Below are 22,887 nucleotides of genomic sequence, written 5' to 3'. Positions count from 1 at the left end.
AAAATCTGGAGACACAGAGATCCCAAAAAATCAAGGCAAGGACAGTGAAAAATCATTGTTTAGCCCCTTTGGATCCACAATGTCTAAGGAGTACTGCCAGAATGCCTCTTTTGTTTTAGTTTACGTACGATATCACCTCCTCTTGGTGAAATTTGGATGTGTTCTATGGCTACAAAGCACAGGGAGGCCACTTTCCCGCTGGTTAGTTTTTCACTCATGCCGGGCAGGCTACTCTGGTTATTGTGCTGTGCTACAGGTGATATTCTGACATACAGTGGGGGAAAAAAGTATTTAGTCAGCCACCAATTGTGCAAGTTCTCCCACTTAAAAAGATGAGAGAGGCCTGTAATTTTCATCATAGGTACACGTCAACTATGACAGACAAAATGAGAAAAAAAAATCTCCAGAAAATCACATTGTTGGATTTTTTATGAATTTATTTGCAAATTATGGTGGAAAATAAGTATTTGGTCAATAACAAAAGTTTCTCAATACTTTCTTATATACCCTTTGTTGGCAATGACACAGGTCAAACGTTTTCTGTAAGTCTTCACAAGGTTTTCACACACTGTTGCTGGTATTTTGGCCCATTCCTCCATGCAGATCTCCTCTAGAGCAGTGATGTTTTGGGGCTGTCGCTGGGCAACACGAACTTTCAACTCCCTCCAAAGATTTTCTATGGGGTTGAGATCTGGAGACTGGCTAGGCCACTCCAGGACCTTGAAATGATTCTTACGGAGCCACTCCTTCGTTGCCCGGGCGGTGTGTTTGGGATCATTGTCATGCTGAAAGACCCAGCCACGTTTAATCTTCAATGCCCTTGCTGATGGAAGGAGGTTTTCACTCAAAATCTCACGATACATGGCCCCATTCATTCTTTCCTTTACACGGATCAGTCGTCCTGGTCCCTTTGCAGAAAAACAGCCCCAAAGCATGATGTTTCCACCCCCATGCTTCACAGTAGGTATGGTGTTCTTTGGATGCAACTCAGCATTCTTTGTCCTCCAAACACGACGAGTTGAGTTTTTACCAAAAAGTTATATTTTGGTTTCATCTAACCATATGACATTCTCCCAATCCTCTTCTGGATCATCCAAATGCACTCCAGCAAACTTCAGACGGGCCTGGATATGTACTGGCTTAAGCAGGGGGACACGTCTGGCACTGCAGGGTTTGAGTCCCTGGCGGCGTAGTGTGTTACTGATGGTAGGCTTTGTTACTTTGGTCCCAGCTCTCTGCAGGTCATTCACTAGGTCCCCCCGTGTGGTTCTGGGATTTTTACTCACCATTCTTGTGATCATTTTGACCCCACGGGGTGAGATCTTGCGTGGAGCCCCAGATCGAGGGAGATTATCAGTGGTCTTGTATGTCTTCCATTTCCTAATAACTGCTCCCACAGTTGATTTCTTCAAACCAAGCTGCTTACCTATTGCAGATTCAGTCTTCCCAGCCTGGTGCAGGTCTACCATTTTGTTTCTGGTGTCGTTTTGACAGCTCTTTGGTCTTGGCCATAGTGGAATTTGGAGTGTGACTGTTTGAGGTTGTGGACAGGTGTCTTTTATACTGATAACAAGTTCAAACAGGTGCCATTAATACAGGTAACGAGTGTTGGACAGAGGAGCCTCTTAAAGAAGAAGTTACAGGTCTGTGAGAGCCAGAAATCTTGCTTGTTTGTAGGTGACCAAATACTTATTTTCCACCATAATTTGCAAATAAATTCATAAAAAATCCTACAATGTGATTTTCTGCTCTTCGCCCGGGCAACGAATGAGTGGCTTCGTAAGAAGCATTTCAAGGTCCTGGAGTGGCCTAGCCAGTCTCCAGATCTCAACCCCATAGAAAATCTTTGGAGGGAGTTGAAAGTCAGTGTTGCCCAGCGACAGCCCCAAAACATCACTGCTCTAGAGGAGATCTGCATGGAGGAATAGGCCAAAATACCAGCAACAGTGTGTGAAAACCTTGTGAAGACTTACAGAAAACGTTTGACCTGTGTCATTGCCAACAAAGGGTGTATAACAAAGTATTGAGAAACTTTTGTTATTGACCAAATACTTATTTTCCACCATAATTTGCAAATAAATTCATTAAAAATCCTACAATGTGATTTTCTGGATTTTCTTTTCTCATTTTGTCTGTCATAGTTGACTTGTACCTATGATGAAAATTACAGGCCTCTCTCATCTTTTTAAGTGGGAGAACTTGCACAATTGGTGGCTGACTAAATACTTTTTTCCCCCACTGTATGTATGTATGTATGTACACTACCAGTCAAAAGTTTGGACACACCTACTCATTAAAGGATTTATCTTTATTTTAAAGGATGTATCTTTATCAGCAAGGATGAAGCCACTGCTCCAAAACCGCCATAAAAAAGCCAGACTCCGGTTTGCAACTGCACATGGGGACAAAGATCGTACTTTTTGGAGAAATGTCCTCTGGTCTGATGAAACAAAAATAGAACTGTTTGGCCATAATGACCATCGTTATGTTTGGAGGAAAAAGGGGCAGGCTTGCCAGCCGAAGAACACCATCCCAACCGTGAAGAACAGGGGTGGCAGCATCATGCTGTGGGGGTGCTTTGCTGCAGGAGGGACTGGTGCACTTCACAAAATAGATGGCATCACGAGGAAGGAAAATTATGTGGATATATTGAAGCAACATCTCAAGACATCAGTCAGGAAGTTAAAGCTTGGTCGCAAATGGGTCTTCCAAATGGACAATGACCCCAAGCATCCTTCCAAAGTTATGGCTTAAGGACAACAAAGTCAAGGTATTGGAGTGGCCATCACAAGGCCCTGACCTCAATCCTATAGAAAATGTGTGGGCAGAACTGAAAAAGCGTGTGCGAGCAAGGAGACCTACAAACCTGACTCAGTTACACCAGCTCTGTCAGGAAGAATGGGCCAAAATTCATCCAACTTATTGTGGGAAGTTTGTGGAAGGCTACCCGAAACGTTTGACCCAAGTTAAACAATTGAAAGGCAATGCTACCAAATACTAATTGAGTGTATGTAAACTTCTGATCCACTGGGAATGTGATAAAATAAACAAAAGCTTAAATAAATCATTCTCTCTACTATTATTCTGACATTTCACATTCTTAAAATAAAGTGGTGATCCTAACTGACCTAGGACACGGAATCTTTACTAGGAGTTTAAATGTATTTGGATAAGATATATGTAAACTTCCGACTTCAACTGTATTTACCTTTCCATGGTAGCAAGAACTTATCTATTTTTGCTAACTTTCTATTAAAATCTATTGGAGTGAGATCATTTATTTCATTTGGGATATGTATTCTGAGTATATCCACATCACCATCAGACCATTTTATTGGTAAACTACATGGTCATGTAAAAATTGTATTTTTTAGTGATCCAATACATAATATGGTACATTTATCATAATTTGGTTGTAATCCAGAGAAGTTAGAAAATGTATCTAGATCCTCTATGAGGCTGTAGAGGGATTGAAGTTGAGGATTTAAAAGAAAACATGAATCATCAGCGTACAATGACACCTTTGTTTTTAAGCCCTGGATTTCTAATCCCTTGATCTTATTGTTGGATCTGATTTTAATCGCTAACAGTTCGATGGCCATAAGAAATAGATATGCCAAAAGTGGACAACCTTGTTTTACTCCTCTTGTCAGTTTAAAACTTTCTGAGAAATAGTCATTATTTACTATTTTACAACTAGGGTTACTATACATAACCCATTTCATAAGAGATTCTCCAAAATTGAAATAATCCAGGCATTTATATATAAACTCCAGTCGTACTTTATCAAATGCCTTTTCGAAGTCTGCTATGAATAGCAGGCCTGGTTTCCCAGATTTTTCATAGTGTTCTATTGTTTCCAGTACTTGCCTTATATTATCTCCAATGTATCGTCCATGTACAAACCCTGTCTGATTAGAATGAATAATGTCCAACAATACATTTTTTTAATTCTATGCGCTATACATTTTGCTAGAATTTTTGCATCACAACACTAAAGTGTAAGGGGCCTCCAATTGGACTGGATCTTTATATTTCCCACTTGTACCCTGTTACAAAAAAGGTTTGGTATACCTCGACTGGTATGCCATCCAACCCTGGAGTTTTCCCGGACTTAAAGTCTTTAATTGCATCCAGAAGTTCCTCCTATGTAATTTCACCTTCACATGAGTCTTTCTGTATGGCTGTTAATTTTACATTATCAATTGAAAAAAAATCCCTACAATTAGCTTCAGTTAGAGGAGATGGAGGCGACTGAAACGATAACATATGCTTCCTCCTTCAAAATATCATTTGGTGAATCATGGGTGACTCCGTCATTTGTAACCGGTGTCAGTAAATTCTTTTTGGTAGCATTTCTATGTTGAAGATTAAAACATAATTTTGTGCATTTTTCCCCATATTCCATCCAGTTTGCTTTATTTTTTATAATATATTACACTTGATCTTTCTTGAATAAGTTTCTCCATTTATTTTTGTTTTTCCTCTAATTTATTCTGAACCTCTATGTTACAGTTTTTATTGCTATCTATCTGTTCTGTTAGACCTTCTAGTATGGACACTCTTGACCTAAACTGCTTTTGTTTTCGAGATGAGTACTGAATTGCATGGCCTCTAAAGGCACATTTAAAAGTGTCCCATACAATAAGGGGATTTGCTGTACCTATGTTATGTCAGAAAAATTCAGTTAGAAATTCCTCTGTCCTAGTTAAAAACAAGTTATCATCCAATAGGCTTTGATTATATTTTCAATATCCTCGCCCACATGGAAATTCAGTAAGAGTAATGTATATGCCAGTTATATGATGGTCCGACCGCATTCTGTCCCCTATCAACACTTTTTAAACTTTTGGTGCCAACGAGAATGACATAAGAAGGAAGTCAAGATGACTTGCTTGATTGAGTCTCCGCCATGTATATCTCACTAGGTCAGGATATTTAAGCCTCCATATATCCACTAGTTCTAATGTATCCATGACATTCAAGATTTCCTTAAGAGCATGAGGGTGATAGTTTGTAGTGTGATTGAGCTATCCATTGAGCTATTTAAAACAGTATTATAATCTCCCACCATAATAATAGAGTATTGTATTGCTTGCAGGGTTAATCATTTATTATATATATTGTCAAAGAAGCGTGGATCATCATTATTTGGTCCGTAAAGGTTAATGAGCCATATCTGTTTATGGTCCAATAACATATTTAAAATCATCCATCTACCTTGCGGATCTGTTTGGACAATTTGCACACTTGGATCGAAATTACTGTTAATTAATATCATCACCCCTTTTGAGTTTCTTTGCCCATGGGAGAAGTATATTTTGCCCCCCCCAGTCCTTTTTCCACACAACTTCATCTAGAATTGTTGAATGAGTTTCCTGTAAACAATAGATATCATATTACATCTCTTTGAGCCATGTAAATATTGTTCTTCTTTTGTTATTATCTGCTAAGCCATTACAATTATATAATTGCAACGACTATTTTTGTTATTTAATTTTTATTAATAAAATAAAATAAAACATCTTCTTCCACTTTGACATTTGTGTAGATTATTGACACAAACATGTAAATACAAATGTAATCCCACTGTAAAACAATAAAATGTGAAGAAATCCAAGGGGTCTGAATACTTTTGCAAGGCGCTGAATAGGGATCAGATCTTACATTTTGTTGGTAAGTAGCAACATTCCCGATCTTTCCCAACCTAAATGAAAATTCCCCATAGTGTTCCTCCACAGGGGGAAATCCAGATTCCTCCGAGCGGCGAGGTGAGCCATCAGCATTATGTGCTCGGCCGATCATGAGCGCTTTTCTGTTTGCACTGGCACCTCCAGATCCACATACTTCTCTTGAAGCACTGCCAGAACAAAGCTACGTGCTGAACAATAATACTTAACCGGGCATAACCACAGAGACAGGAAACATTTGTTGCGGTTGATATTGAGCAATCCGTCCTTCACTGTCGCAGCCCTCTCCTGTGAGATGTTTGACCTGAACCCTGATTAGTACGCACCTCTGGAATGCTACTTTGTTTTTTTTCCCTCCCCTCCCCTGACTTCACTCTAGATTTATAGCTGTTAATCGTATTATATTAGTAATAATAAAATATTTTATTTGCCATTCAGGGCACTCAAGAATGTCTTACATTAAAAGTAGGCCTACATAAAATCAAGTGCTGTACAAAAGATCATAAAATCATGTGCATTATTAAAAGGACCAGAATAAACAGGACATCTTTTTTTAAGGAGGGAGGGGTTGGGTGCAGGATACAAACCCGGTTTAGGGTGGGGTTGGGGGGAAACATAGCTATACTGAGAAGGCACAGAAGGGGGATAGGACCGAGTTAATCATAGGCTATAGGTCGGGGGGTTGGCAAGAGGCCCGCAAGGGATTTTTATTTTGGCCCCCAAAACTGAAGGTGTGAACCATCGCATTTAACCATGGCAAGGTGACTTGGAACATGGATGTGTACAAGCAGGCCAGCCACGACCTCCGTAAGACAATCAAAGGTAAAACGACAGGATGGGGACAAAGTGGAGTCCCAATTCAACGGCTCAGACACGAGACGTTTGTGACAGGGACTCCAGACAATCCCGAATTATAAAGGGAAAGCCAACCACATCGCAGACACTGACGCGTCGCTCCCGGACGAGCTAAACACCTTCTTCGCCTGCTTTGAGGAAAACAACATAGAGCTGCTTACGCGGGCCCCTGACGCTCAGGAGCACTGTGTGCTCTTGTTCTCCGTGGCCAACGTGAGGAAGTCATTTAAGCGTGTTAACCCTCGTAAGGCTGCGGGCCCAGATGGCTTCCCAAGCCGCGTCCTCTGAGCATGTGTAGACCAACTGGCTGGAGTGTTTACGGACATATTCAATCTTTCCATATCCCAGTCTGTTGTCCCCACTTGCTTAAAGATGTCCACCATTGTGCCTGTACCCAAGAAAGCGAAGGTAACTGAATTAAATGACTATCACCCCATAGCACTCACTTCTGTCATCATGAACTGCTTTGAGAGGCTAGTTAAGGACCATATCATCTCCACCTTACCTGACACCCTAAACCCACTACAATTCGCATATCGCCACAACAGATCCACGGACGAAGCAATCGCCATTTCCCTGAACACTGCCCTATCCCACCTGGACAAGAGAAATGCCTATGTAAGAATGCTGTTCGACTACAGCTCAGCCTTCAACACCATAGTGCCCTCCAAGTTCATCACTAAGCTCAGGGCCCTGAGTCTGAACCCCTCCCTGTGCAACTGGGTCCTGGACTTCCTGCTGGGCCAACCTCTAGTGGTGAAGTAAGGCAACAACACCTCCGCCACGCTGATCCTCAACATGGATCAGGGGTGCGTGCTCAGCCCCCTCCTGTACTCCCTGTTCACCCATGACTGTGTGGCCATGCACAGCTCCAACTCAATCATGACGTTTGCTGAGTATACAACAGTGGTAGGCCTGATTACCAACAACGATGAGACATCCTACAGGGAGGAGGCGAGAGCCCTGGTGGAGTGGTGCCAGGAAAATAATCTCTCCCTCAACATCAACAAAACTAAGGAGCTGATCGTGGACTACAGGAGACAGCGGAGAGAGCACACCCTAGGGCTGTTACGGTGACCATATTACTGCCACACCGGCAGTCATAAGTTATGACTGCAGTCAAATTCTATGCGACCGTTGAGTCACGGTAATCCCTTATGCACTCTGGGCATGCGTTAGTAGTACCCAACTCGCTAATGATCATCAGGTCGCTAATGTCGCTAATGACCTGGTACTCAGGGCTCTAATGTCCCTCTAACCACTCTGACATCAATGCAAATGCAATCGAAAACCACATAAAACGCTTATCATCAAATCACCTCACTGTGATTGATCAATTTTAAGAAAGTTCGACAACAGGTTGAAACTGAGTGGAAAACATGGTCGTTGTAGATGTTGTTTCAAAGCCTAACACAATAAAATGGACAGTGCTTTCTAAAGTGGTGATGAATTCAAAACAAAGCATATTAGAGCTTATGCATATGCAAAAAAAACATAATTAAAATAATTGTGCCATTATACAATACATATCTTACCGCATAATCCACAAGCCAGAAAAAACATTTTTTTAAATACTGATTTGGTACATAATTTGTCTAGCCTAAGTTAAACTAATTCTGAGCCTACAATTATAGTGAATTTGTATTTGATTTTGAATACCCTAGTAATAGGGCATTTTTTATATTTCATAATTAATAGGCTGACACATTACCTTTAGCTACAGAATATCTCACCACCGTGCGTTTCCATCTCCTCCCCTATTTCTGTCACGATCGTCTAAGGAAGCGGACCAAGGCGCAGCGTGTGAAACAAACATGACTTTATTTAATTAAAGTACTAACAAAACACGACTCGTGAAGTCCACGGTTAACAATACCGACACAGAACAAAAACCCACAACACCCAAGGGAAAACATACAGTTTAAATATGGCTCCCAATCAGAGACAACCCACAACAGCTGACACTCGTTGCCTCTGATTGGGAGCCACTCTGGCCAACATAGACATAGAACAACTTAGAATACCCAACATAGAAAATGAACACATAGAATGAACACACCCTGGCTCAACATATAGAGTCCCAGAGCCAGGGTGTGACAGTACCCCCCCCTAAAGGCGCGGACTGCGACCGCGCCTTAACAAAACCCCAAACAGGGGAGGGCTGGGTGGGCATTCCTCCTCGGAGGCGGCTCCGGCTCCGGGCTTGACCACCACCCTTCCATAATTCCCTCGTAGCGCCCCTGGTCCGGTCTGACCCCGCTGGCTGGATCTGGACTGGACATTGACGGAGCGGATTGCTTACGCTCCGTTGTGGAGCAGCTGACCGGTCTTACCAGGCTGACGACTCGCACCCCGGGCTTGGTGCGAGTAGCAGGAACGGGCTGAACCAGGCTGACGACTCGCACCCCTGGCTTGGTGCGAGTGGCAGGAACGGGCTGAACCAGGCTGACGACTCGCACCCCTGGCTTGGTGCGAGTGGCAGGAACGGGCTGGACCAGGCTGACGACTCGCACCCCTGGCTTGGTGCGAGTGGCAGGAACGGGCTGGACCAGGCTGACGACGCACACCGTAGGCTTGGTGCGTGGAGCAGGGACAGGCCGGACAGGGCTGGCGACGCACACCGTAGGCTTGGTGCGTGGAGCAGGGACAGGCCGGACAGGGCTGGCGACGCACACCGTAGGCTTGGTGCGTGGAGCAGGAACAGGCCGGGCAGGGCTGTCGACGCACACCGTAGGCTTGGTGCGTGGAGCAGGAACAGGCCGGGCAGGGCTGGCGACGCACACCGTAGGTTTGGTGCGAGTGGCAGGAACAGGCCGGGCTGGGCTGGCGACGCACACCGTAGGCTTGGTGCGTGGAGCAGGGACAGGCCGGACAGGGCTGACGACGCACACCGTAGGCTTGGTGCGTGGAGCAGTAACAGGCCGGACAGGGCTGGCGACGCACACCGTAGGCTTGGTGCGTGGAGCAGGGACAGGCCGGACAGGGCTGGCGACGCACACCGTAGGCTTGGTGCGTGGAGCAGGAACAGGCCGGGCAGGGCTGTCGACGCACACCGTAGGCTTGGTGCGTGGAGCAGGAACAGGCCGGGCAGGGCTGGCGACGCACACCGTAGGTTTGGTGCGAGTGGCAGGAACAGGCCGGGCTGGGCTGGCGACGCACACCGTAGGCTTGGTGCGTGGAGCAGGGACAGGCCGGACAGGGCTGACGACGCACACCGTAGGCTTGGTGCGTGGAGCAGTAACAGGCCGGACCGTACTGGGAACACACACCACTGGCTTTAAACGGGGATCAGGAACGGGCCGGACCGGACTGGCAATACACCTCAGTACCTCTCGCCGTGCCTCTACAACTTCCTTCCCTCCTCTCGCCAATGGCTCCCGTAACCCGGTGGCCTTCTCTCCTCGTCTCCTATTTCGCCCTGTGGCAGCCTCCTGCTGCCCAGTCGCCCATGCCGTGTGCCCCCCCCTAAAAAATTATTGGGGGTGCCTCTCGTCCGTCCGACGATGGCACTGCTGACGCCGCTGCTCCTCTCTCGCCAGGGCCTTGATCCTACCCCAAGGTCCCTTGCCCCCGAGCATGTCCTCCCAGGACCACACTTTGCCCACCTGGGCCATCGCCAGCCTCTCCATCTCCTTTCCTGGCGCTTCCTCCCATGTCCAGTCTGCCTGCTCCTGGACACGCTGCTTGGTCCTTTTACGGTGGGTTTTTCTGTCACGATCGTCTAAGGAAGCGGACCAAGGCGCAGCGTGTGAAACAAACATGACTTTATTTAATTAAAGTACTAACAAAACACGACTCGTGAAGTCCACGGTTAACAATACCGACACGGAACAAAAACCCACAACACCCAAGGGAAAACATACAGTTTAAATATGGCTCCCAATCAGAGACAACCCACAACAGCTGACACTCGTTGCCTCTGATTGGGAGCCACTCTGGCCAACATAGACATAGAACAACTTAGAATACCCAACATAGAAAATGAACACATAGAATGAACACACCCTGGCTCAACATATAGAGTCCCAGAGCCAGGGTGTGACAATTTCCTCCATTCCTTTCTCCAGCACGCAGAAAGAGGGCCTGTCAACAGTTTAATGAAATATGTTTCATTATGAAAACATGTTACTATCGATGTTCCCGAACCGATTTCACTTGGTTTCCCAAATTAAGCACTGGGTAGCTGCAGGAACAGGGTTGGATAGGCCATGGCATACAGAGTTACAGTGGGGAAAAAACGTATTTAGTCAGCCACCAATTGTGCAAGTTCTCCCACTTAAAAAGATGAGAGAGGCCTGTAATTTTCATCAAAGGTACACGTCAACTATGACAGACAAAATGAGAAAAAAAAATCCAGAAAATCACATTGTAGGATTTTTAATGAATTTATTAGCAAATTATGGTGGAAAATAAGTATTTGGTCAATAACAAAAGTTTCTCAATACTTTGTTATATACCCTTTGTTGGCAATGACACAGGTCAAACGTTTTCTGTAAGTCTTCACAAGGTTTTCACACACTGTTGCTGGTATTTTGGCCCATTCCTCCATGTAGATCTCCTCTAGAGCAGTGATGTTTTGGGGCTGTCGCTGGGCAACACTGAATTTCAACTCCCTCCAAAGATTTTCTATGGGGTTGAGCTCAGTACAATACCGGAAGCACATGTTTGTTCACATGTCATATACAGTATATACCAATGAATTAGGCATATATACAGTGCCTTCGGGAAAGTATTCCGATCGGGTTAGGGATGGTGCCCGGTTTCCTCCAGACGTGACGCTTCGCATTCAGGCCAAAGACTTCAATCTTGGATTCATCAGAACAGAGAATCTTGTTTCTCATGGTCTGAGAGTCTTTAGGTGCCTTTTGGCAAACTCCAAGCGGGCTGTCATGTGCCTTTCACTGAGGAGTGGCTTCCGTCTGGCCACTCTACCATAAAGGCCTGATTGGTGGAGTGCTGCAGAGATGGTTGACCTTCTCCCATCTCCACAGAAGAACTCTGGAGCTCTTTCAGAGTGACCATGGGGTTCTTGGTCACCTCCCTGACCAAGGCTCTCCTACCCCGATTGCTCAGCTTGGTTGGGCGGCCAGCTCTAGGAAGAGTCTTGGTGGTTCCAAACTTCTTCCATTTAAGAATGATGGAGGCCACTGTGTTCTTGGGGACCTTCAATGCAGAAATTTTTTGTTACCCTTCCCCAGATCTGTGCATTGACACAATCCTGTCTCGGAGCACTACGGACAATTCCTTCAACCTCATGGCTTGGTTTTTGCTCTGACATGCACTGTCAACTGTGGGACCTTATATATCCAGGTGTGTGCCTTTCCAAATCATGTCCAATCAATTGAATTTACCACAGGTGGACCAATCAAGTTGTAGAAACATCTCAAGGATGATCAATGGAAACAGGATGCACCTGAGCTCAATTTCGAATCTCATAGCAAAGGGTCTGAATACCTATGTAAATGAGGATTTCTTTATTTAATTCATTTTAGAATAAGGCCGTAACGTAACAAAATGTGGAAAATGTCAAGGGGTCTGAATACTTTCCCGAAGGCGCTCATTCAATGGATGTGGAGATTCAACAGAACCACACAGATGACATGGATATCATTCTATAACACAAATCACACAAAACAAAGACACAAAACGAGAGGAGAGAATAATAGGCATGAGATAATAAACCAATAAAAACAACAGTGATATGAAAGGTAATCCAGGAAGATAGGAGGGCCTTAAACCCTTCATCCTCCTGGCTGGCGACAGCTTCATTCCATAGGCCTACTACTATATTAATACCAAGGTTTTATTTAATGTTTGATGTCTCGGTTGCTTTAAATAGCCAACACTGCCTCGCTCTGTTTTCCTCTGTTTCCAAACCCCTTGACAATGGTGCCTTTTGTAGAAAGCACCTGGTCAGCCTTGATTACAGAAGCCCATTATTGAGGAAAGATCACTGTATGAAGAAACGGGTCAATCCAATCTGTACGGTACAGCACAATCACACACAAAAAAGAAAAACGAGATGGTATAGTGTTGCACTTAATATGCCAACATATTGTTACAGTGTAGCCTCATCGCGAGGTGATGTTGTAGTGATGCGCAGATAGCGAATGATTCGTTCATTTTGATAGACTCTTTTTACTATTCCGAGAGTCATTTGTTTCATTTTCTGTCATATGTGCACAGGAAAACAGATCATGCTGCAGGCAGCATAGAGAATAACTGATAATTGATTGCATGGCACAAGAATGAATGCAATTAATGTATTATTGAATGTTATCGAGACATCTTTGTAGAACCAAAACATACACACAGCCTTGCTCAACAAACTCGAACTCGAGAACGAATCATTTGGGGTGCTGCAGTTTTGCGAACGATATTGTGCTAATCACCCTCATGGCAGTCAAGCAATGCATTCTGCCAAGAGTCGTTCACAATCTAGTCCAGTTGCGGCCACAACTAGACCTCTTTTCAAATATATCAATAAATAATCTTATTTGTATGCCTAGCAAAAAACAAATGTACATTGTTTAAAGCACACTTTTACTCAGTCTCAGTCTCAGTCACAAATGACAGCTACAACAAGCCCCTTGTAGCAGAGATCTGTATATAATGATGAGAGGCCGGTGTAGGCCGTCATTGTAAATAAGAATGTTTCTTAACTGACTTGCCTAGTTAAATAAAAGGTTAAATGAAAAAAATAAAAAAAGTTGAAAATGCTCATGTCTCCGCCCTAACAAATGGGAGTCGTTGTCCCAAAAGCGTCAAGGCAGGCGACAAGCTTAGGTCTAAAATAAGCCCATAGAAACGCATTGGGCTTATTTTGGAAAAATGTTGGCGAGAGTGAAACCTCTCGCTTCGCCTCTTCCTTTCTGCTTATGGTGAACGACATGAAAAGGAGAGGCTTGTATATCAATAATTATTTCAAGTTTTCAGTTCATCGTTCGCTGGTAGGGGGTCCTGCGTGCTCTGGGCATTACTGACTCAAATTAACGAAATTAGTCGAAAGATTTATTCTTTTGACTGAACGAGTTGAAAAGATCAGAGTCAGTAAAAAGACCCGAACTTCCCATTACTAGAAGCCTGGGGAAGTTCCATGGCAGAAATCAGCTAGAGGGGTGGAAACCCGGTATAATTCAGTAATGCCTCGCAACACGTCAAACCAATCACATGCCTTGCTTGGGGCGGAGCTCCAACGGTGCTCACCAGATTAGTGCCGTAGCAGCAACAGTGCGTCCGGACTAAAAATGTCAACCAAATAAGCACTGGTGAGAAAACCAGCTTCCTGCAAACATTCTAAAATGTTTTCACAGCATTTCTCTGTTATTTTGAGAATAGCTAAAGCAAGAGGGGATAAATGGTCTACAATGCTGGAGTGAAATTTGGCTGTGCAGGCTAGCATGAGGGACAAGAAGTAGCTAGCCACAATGAGGTTCGTTTTGAGAAAAGTCAGCTAATCTTGTAATCTACATACACTACCGGTCAAAAGATTTAGAACACCTACTCATTCAAGGGTTTTTTCTTTATTTTTACTATTTTCTACATTGTAGAATAATAGTGAAGATATCAAACTATGAAATAACACATATGGAATCATGTAGTAACCAAGAAAGTGTTAAACAAATGAAAATATATGTTATATTTGAGATTCATCAAATAGCCACCCTTTTCCTTGATGACAGCTTTGCACACTCTTGGCATTCTCTCAACTAGCTTCACCTGGAATGCTTTTCCAACAGTCTTGAAGGAGTTCCCACATATGCTGAGCACTTGTTGGCTTCTTTTCCTTCACTCTGCGGTCCGACTCATCCCAAACCATCTCAATTTGGTTGTGGTCGGGGGATTGTGGAGGCCAGGTCATCTGATGCAGCACTCCATCACTCTCCTTCTTGGTCAAATAGCCCTTACACAGCCTGGAGGTGTGTTGGGTCATTGTCCTGTTGAAAAACAAATGATAGTCCCACTAAGCCCAAACCAGATGGAATGGCGTATCGCTGCAGAATGCTGTGGTTGCCATGCTGGTTAAGTGTGCCTTGAATTCTAAATAAATCACAGACAGTGTCACCAGCAAAGCACCCCCAAACCATAGCACCTCCTCCTCCATGCTTTACGGTGGGAAATACACATGCAGAGATCATCCGTTCACCCACACCGCATATCACAAAGACACGGCGGTTGGAACGAAAAATCTCCAAAGGACAAATTTCCACTGGTCTAATGTCTGTTGCTCGTTTTTCTTGGCCCAAGCAAGTATCTTCTTCTTATTGGTGTCCTTTAGTAGTGGTTTCTTTGCAGCAATTCGACCATGAAGGCCTGATTCAAACGGTCTCCTCTGAACAGTTGATGTTGAGATGTGTCTGTTACTTGAACTCTGAATAACTTTTTTGGCCTGCAATTTCTGAGGCTGGTAACTATAATGAACGTATCCTCTGCAGCAGAGGTAACTCTGGGTCTTCCTTTCCTGTTGGCGGTCCTCATGAGAGCCAGTTTCATCATAGCGCTTGATGGTTTTTGCGACTGCACTTGAAGAAACATTCAAAGTTCTTGAAATGTTCCTTATTGACTGACCTTCATGTCTTAAAGTAATGATGGGGACTGTCGTTTCTCTTTGCTTATTTGAGCTGTTCTTGCCATAATATGGACTTGGTCTTTCACCAAATAGGGCTATCTTCTGTATAAAAACCTTGTCACAACACAACTGATTGGCTCAAACAGACGGAAAGAAATTCCACAAATTAACTTTTAAGAAGGCACACCTGTTAAATGAAATGCATTCCAGGTGACTATCTCATGAAGCTGGTTGAGAGAATGCCAAAAGTGTGCAAAGCTGTCATCAAGGCAAACGGTGGCTATTTGAAGAATCTCAAATATAAAATATATTTTGATTAGTTGAACACTTTTTTGGTTACTACATGATTCCATATGTGTTATTTCATAGATTTGATGTCTTCACTATTATTATACAATGTAGAAAATAGTTTTAAAAAATGAATAAAGAAAAACCCTTGAATGAGTAGGTCTTCTAAAACTTTCGACCGGTAGTGTAGATAGATACTGTATATTTTTGCTACTGCTCGACTAAAGAAATCTTGGTCGACCAACAGCCTATCGACCAAACAATCGCCCAGTCGATTAAATGGGGTCATCCCTACAGTACATACACACAACAAGTAGGTCACATGGGGGAGAGGCGTCTTTACAACCATTGAATCTATATGTTTTGACAATGACAGTTTACAATCTAAGGTAACGCCAAGTAATTTAGTCTACTCAACTTGTTCAACAGCCACACCATTCATTACCAGATTCAGCTGAGGTCTAGAACTTAGGGAATGATTTGTACCAAATACAATGCTCTTAGATTTAGAGATGTTCTGGACCAGTTTGTTACTGGCGACCCATTCCAAAACAAACTCTTTATTAAGGGTTTCAGTGACTTCATTAGCTGTGGTTGCTGATGGGTATATGGTTGAATCATCAGCATCCATGGACACACATGCTTTGTTTAATGCCAGTGGCAGGTCATTGGTAAAAATAGAAAAGAGTAGAGGGCCTAGAGAGCTGCCTTGCGGTACACCACACTTTACATGTTTGACATTAGAGAAGCTTCCATTAAAGAAAACCCTCTGAGGTCAGAATCCACGATATGGCAGAGGTTGAAAAGCCATAACACATATGTTTTCTCAACAACAGGTTATGGTCAATAATATCAAGGGCTGCACTGAAATCTAACAGTACAGCTCCCACAATCTTCTTATTATCAATTTCTTTCAACCAATTATCAGTCATTTGTGTCAGTGCAGTACATGTTGAGTGTCCTTCTCTATAAGCATGCTGAAAGTATGTTGTTAATTTGTTTACAGAGAAATAGCATTGTATTTGGTCAAACACCATTTTTCCCAACAGTTTGCTAAGAGCTGACAGCAAGCTGATAGGTCTGCTGTTAGAACCAGTAAAAGCCTCTTTACCACTCTTGGGTAGTGGAATGACTTTTGCTTCCTCCAGGCCTTAGGAGAAAGACTTTCCTCTAGGCAAAGACATGACAGATAGAAGTGGCTATAGAGTAAGCTACCATCCTCAGCAGCTTTCCATCGAAGTTGTCAATGCCAGGAAGTTTGTCATTATTGATCGATACCAATTGTTCCACCTCTACCACACTAACTTCACAAAATTCAAACGTAACGCTTTTCTTTCATTATTTGTTTTTTTATGCATAAGTACGATGGCTCACTGTTCGTTGTTGGCATTTCCTGCCTAAGTTTGCCCACTTTGCCAATGAAGTAATTGTTTAAATAATTGGCAACATCAAATGGTTTTGAGATTAATAAGCAATATGATTCGATTAAAGATGGAGTTGAATTGGTCTTTCTGCCCATAATTTCATTTAAAGTACTCCAATGTTTTTTTCCATCATTCTTTATATCATTGATCTTGGCTTCATAATACCGTTTTTTCTTCTTTTTGTTGAGACAGCCAGTCAGATGTGCAGCCAGACTTATTAGCCACTCCTTTCGCCCCAATCTCTTTCAACCATACAGATTTTAAATTCCTCATCAATCCATGTAGCTTTAACAGTTCTAACAGTCAGTTTCTTAATAGGTGCATGTTTATCAATAATTATAAGAAGCAATTTCATAAATTTTATAAATGAAAACATGGCAATGTACCAACCTACGTGACATCAAAGAGGGCCAACCAACTTTCTGATAGAAAATGCAGCGATGAGCACTAAAATTGTTGCCTGTAATAAAGCGCAGTGCGCTATGATAAACTGCATCTAACGGCTTTAATGAAGTGGCAGCTGCGTTAATATAGATGTCGGTCTAGGACCGAAAGGAACGTCGACTGAATAATCTGCTTTCTACTATTTAGCGAGAGGCAGGACCTACTTCTATAGAAGAAGCCAATTTTTACTCTTAGCTTCTTTACTAACTTATCAATATGCTTTTTAAAAGACAGCTTTTCATCTATCCAAATGCCCAGATATTTGTAAGCAGGGACACAATCAATATGGACACCATCCAAAGTACAGTGCATTCGGAAAGTATTCAGACCCCTTAATCTTTTCCACATTTTGTTACGTTACAGTCTTATTCTAAAATTGATTAAATTATTTTTTTCGTCATCAATCTACACACAATACCCCATAATGACAAATCGAAAACAGGTTTTTAGATTTTTTTGCAAATGTATAAAAAAAAATAATAAAAAGATACCTGATTTACTTAAGTATTCAGACGCTTTGCTAAGAGACTCGAAATTGAGCTCAGGTGCATCCTGTTTCCATTGATCATCCTTGAGAGGTTTCTACAACTTGGAGTTCACCTGTCGTAGATTCAATTGATTGGACATGATTTGGAAAGGCACACACCTGTCTATGTAAAGGTCCCACAGTTGACATTGCATGTCAAAGAAAAAAACCAAGCCATGAGGTCGAAGGAATTGTCCGTAGAGCTCCGAGACAGGATTGTGTTGAGGCACAGATCCGGGGAAGGGTACCAACAAATATCTGCAACATTGAAGGTCTCCAAGAACACAGTGGCCTCCATCATTCTTAAATGGAAGAAGTTTGGAACCACCAAGACTCTTCCTAGTGCTGGCTGCCTGGCCAAACTGAGCAATCGGGGGAGAAGGTCCTTGTTCAGGGAGGTGACCAAGAACCCGATGGTAGAGTGGCCAGACGGAAGCCACTCCTCAGTAAAAGGCACATGACAGCCCACTTGGAGTTTGCCAAAAGGCACCTAAAGGACTCTCAGACCATGAGAAACAAGATTCTCTGGTCTGATGAAACCAAGATTGAACTACTTGGCCTGAATGCCAAGCAAAAATTTATAAAAACCTGTTTTTGCTTTGTCATTATGGGGTATTGTGTGTAGACTGATTAAAAATAACAAATTCTCATCCATTTTAGAATACGGCTGTAATGTAACAAAATGTGGAAAAGTGAAGGAATCTGAATACTTTCTGAATGCACTGTTCATATGCTTAAATCTGACTTATTTTTATGGACTCTAGAGAACAACATATATTCAGTTTGACCTGCATTCAATACTAATTTCAGGTCAATAAAGTTTTTCTGTAATACAATGAAGGCAGACTGTAGTTCAGATAGAGCCTGGTCAACCGGGGGGACAATGGCATACACAACTGTCGGCATACAAGTGCAGGTTACAGTTTTTTACAGACAAGTCGATATTGTTAATGTAAACAGTAAAAAGTACAGGAACCAGAATTGACCCGTGAGACACCTTTCTTAATATCCAGGAAACCTGATTTAACACCATCAGTAGATACACATTGTTCTATCTGTGAAGTAATTATTAAACCAGTTACATGCAGCCTGGTCTAGGCCAATTGAGGAAAGCCTCCAAATTAGCAGTGAGTGATCAACAGTTTCTAAAGCCTTTGACACATCAATGAAGAGGGCAGCACAATGTTGCCTTTTATCCATAAAGTTAACCACATCATTTATAACTAGGGATGCAGCAGAGATAGCCATGACCTGGTCTAAACCCTAACTGATGTACATTTAGAATACATTTAAAAGAGAAGAGATCTTAGCTGAGAATTAATCAAAGATTCTAATATTTTATCTAGGCAAGAAAGTTTAGAAATCGGCCGATAATTACTTAGATCACAAGGGTCACCACCTTTGTGAAGGGGGAGTACATGGGCAGCCTTCCAAACCTTGGGGATAGTACCAGATATTATCGTCAGGTTCAAAATATGGGTTAATGATTCAGAAATCGGGGGGCAGAGAGCTGCAGCAAAAATGCATCAAGCATATCAGCTCCAGTGATTATTTTTTTTATTTTTTTACATCAATCTTAAGCAAGGCATCTAGCACATCACAGATAGTAAATTGTTGAAATGAAAACAAAGACTCACTAGAAGTTGACAGGTTAACCGTCGAGTCAGCTAGAGGCTGGCAGAGGGAAGAGCAGTCGATTGACTGACCAGGGTCAACTACACCATCATTTCTCTCAAATAAAAAGCCTGCAGAGATAAATTGATGATTAAAATCATCACTTATCCCAATCTTCTCAGTTATGATGCCAGAGTCAGACAGAACTTGCTTAGGCTGTCACGAATTCCGCTGAGACTGCTCCTCCTCCTTGTTCGGGCAGGCTTCGGCGTTCGTCGTCCCCGGAGTACTAGCTACTACCGCTTGATGTTCTCTATGTTTGTTTGGTTTTGTCTTGTTGGTGCACCTGTTTCGTTTTATGTATTGATTATGTCACCTATAAGTTTCCTTTGGTTTTGTTGGCAGTTGTGTGTTGTTGTCCGCCTGGCCGTTGGTGTAATCTATTTGTTCTCTTGTTGAGAGTTATTTTACGCACTGTTTGCGTAATCGCCCGCCTCCTGTGTTTGAGGCCCGTTATTTTGTATTGTCTTTTTGAGTAGTAAAGTCGTGTTGACTGAGCTTCTGTTTCCTGCGCCTGACTCCAACACCGCATCCACATCAGCTTGTGACATAGGCAGGGAAGAAGAGGAATTCGTATGCTTCAGTGCATTTACTGTTTCCCAAAAAGGATCACCAGCAGAGTCAGACAGATCTTAAAAAGCAGCTTGATTTAGCTTTCTTAATTGAGATAGTACATCGGTTTCTCAATTCTCTGAAAGATTGCCAGTCCACTACAGAGTCAGTTTTCCTTGCTTTGGCCCAGACTTGATTTCTTATCTGAATGAGATCAAGGATTAGATCTATCTTTGACTCTGAATTGTTTAAAAGGGGCATGTTTATCTGGAATAAATATAGAGGATACATTTTCTAGAGCCAACTCAGGGTCAGGAATACAGGAGATCGTGGCTAAATCAGAGTAGAACATGTCATGTAAAAACCCTTGAGAAAACTTAAACGAGGATTAGTATTTTGCTGTTCCGTATCTCTAATACATACTATGGGACAATGATCACTGATATCATATGCAAAAAGTCCACTAGGCAAATATGTATGGGGTTTATTAGTAAGAATTAAATCAATCAATGAGGATTTACCAAGGTTTTTCATATTTAGCCGTGTGGGTTTTGAGATCAATTGAGTCAGATCAAAATCAAAGCATATACTCTTAAATTGATCTGAGTCCGGGCTTAGCCAATCCAGATTAAAATCCCCTAAAATGACAAATTATGGGGACAAAAAAGGTGTTAAACATTCGGATATAGCACCAATAGCAACCGCCATGGCAGCATGGTATATCCTAGCAACAAATAAATGTGTATTCTGGTTTATGGACACATCTACAACCAGGACCTTGAATTTCTTGGGAACAGAAATATTTAAAGATTGGGACAACCATGAAATTAGATTTTACATATATGGCCACTCCTCCCCCTTTCTGTAATCTGTCACATCTAAGTACATTATAATCATTTACTTCAATGTCTTTATCAGATACAGAACAATTTAACCATGTTTCCAAGAGAACCAGAATGTCAGGACACGAGTCCTGTACCCAAATATCAATTGTGTCCATTTTTGAAATCATACTTCGCACATTTAGGTGCATTAGCCCAAGCCCCCTATTAGATTTAAAGTCAGAGGGGGTATTCAGCTCATTCCCATAAGCGCTAACAGGCATAGGGTCGTCTGCAGCTATTTGTTGAGTGAGCCGAGACTTTGCCAAGGTCCTTGGCCAACCACGTGAGAGCAGAGCAGACTGAGCATTTGACAGGCCTCCCTCAAGTTGCTGGATGCAGGGACTGGGGCGGAACTGGGAGTGCAGTGTTGGCAAAGCTCAGTCCATCCTGATGAAGCTCCCGCCAAATGAGTGGAGCTGCTGCAGGGGATCAGATTGGCTGCCAATGCTTTATTCTGGGTGTGCACAGGAGGCCTTGGTGTGGCTCCTGTTGCACGGTTGGGGCTGCCATGGGGGGCAGGAGTGTCCCAGGCCTGTCCTGGGAATGGGAGTAGGGAGGGTAACTAAAATTAGCCTGGGAGGGAGGTTGTGGGGGGAATTGAGCAGGGTGGTGTAGAGGGTAGTGTAGCTGGCGAAGCTCCAAACTTTCAGCATATGAGGGCTGATGATGTGAATGATACATGGTGTGGACTGCATCATGTGGTGCCCTACCCTCAAGAGTGTTTTGCCAGACCCTAGGGTAGTGGTTGGTGCTGTGTAGAGTTGAGGTGGGCCTGGTCTGGTTGAGCAGTACTGTGATGGGCCAGGTCTGGTTGTGCTGGGCTGTGATGGGCCTGGAATGGTAGAGCTGTGCTGAGGCGGACCTGGTCTGGTAGCATGGGAAGGAGGTTGTAGGGGGAATTGAAGAGGGTGGTGTGGTGGGCAGTGTGGCCGGCGATGCTCCAAACTCTGCATGGGGCCTCTGACTGCATAAGGCTTGGCCATAGCTCAATGTATCTGCATGCAGTTCCTGGGAGAGAAGTGGTGGGCAGTGTTGCTGGCTGTTCTCCAGTCTCTGTGAGGCGCCACCAGATGCAGGTCTAAAGGAGCATCTGATTTGTCTCAGGGAGTTGGTAGCTGGTCTATTGCTCCTTTGAGGTGAGGTGGACTGGCCACCCAGAGCAACATCCTTTAATGTCCTGGTGAAGGTGGGGACTGTCTCTCTGTACAGGTGTACATTGTTTTAAATACAGTCCAGGCTGAGGGTGGGATGGTGGGCCAGGTGTACGTTTGGCCATAGCACACAGTCCCGAGAGAGGCTGGCATTTACCCTCTGGATGGTGTCAGGGTGGAAATCTCTCCTCTGGAGCAGGGTAGATATTACAATCTTAGCAAGGGGGAAGATTGTGAAGGCCCTCTCTATCACTCCCCTTAGTGATGTGACCACCCTCTCCTGTTGGGCACACAGGTCACTGGTCCATATGTGAATGATGATATGGCTTGGGGAGCAAAGCTGGGCCACTGGCAAGAGCTCCATAGCTCTCTCTGTTGTGGGGCACCATAACCTTGACACCTTTTTACTTGGGAAAAGTCTATTCTCGAATATAAACTTTCCATTTGAGTCCATCATTAATATAATGTCTGGTTTCTCATCAGGTCTATGGCGGATGGCAGGAGTGATGGGAGTAATTACAGGCCGTGAGATGGGGATGGAGGGGATCAGCTGGGTTGGTGCAATGGTTGGTTGGTGGGTTCTGATTCAGCTGTTGGCCTGGTCCTGGGTTTTTGTAGGTCTTTTTCAGAGTGGATGGTGGTGGCTGAGAAATTCCTGCCTTAGTGCGTGCTCCCTCAATACAGCTTTAGAACAAAGTTCTACAGTATTAGTAAAAATGTGATCAATACAACAACAAAACAGCAGGGATCTAGACAGCCACAAGCCCGGGACAATCCGCAGTCCCAGCCATAATTGCTAACCGCGAAGCAGGCTGCGTTCAAGCCCTCAA

The 22,887-nt window shown here is 43.4% G+C and overlaps 1 protein-coding gene across 1 annotated transcript in view; it reads right to left on the bottom strand.

The window, feature by feature from the left end:
- rmdn2 (regulator of microtubule dynamics 2) overlaps nt 1-22,887 on the bottom strand; it is a gene marked incomplete at both ends in the record, with an annotated part of 61,648 nt that overhangs the window by 13,813 nt on the left and 24,948 nt on the right. The window contains one exon of the mRNA XM_084165022.1: nt 2,206-2,218. Within this exon, the coding sequence (XP_084021148.1) occupies nt 2,206-2,218 (13 nt within the window). The remainder of the gene's footprint in view (nt 1-2,205; nt 2,219-22,887) is intronic.

The sequence above is a fragment of the Coregonus lavaretus genome, assembly GCF_964263955.1.
Source record: "Coregonus lavaretus genome assembly, chromosome: 1".
Classification (NCBI taxonomy): domain Eukaryota; kingdom Metazoa; phylum Chordata; class Actinopteri; order Salmoniformes; family Salmonidae; genus Coregonus; species Coregonus lavaretus.
The sequence above is the reverse complement of the archived record's forward strand: the minus strand, read 5'-3'. Positions and strand labels throughout refer to the sequence as shown.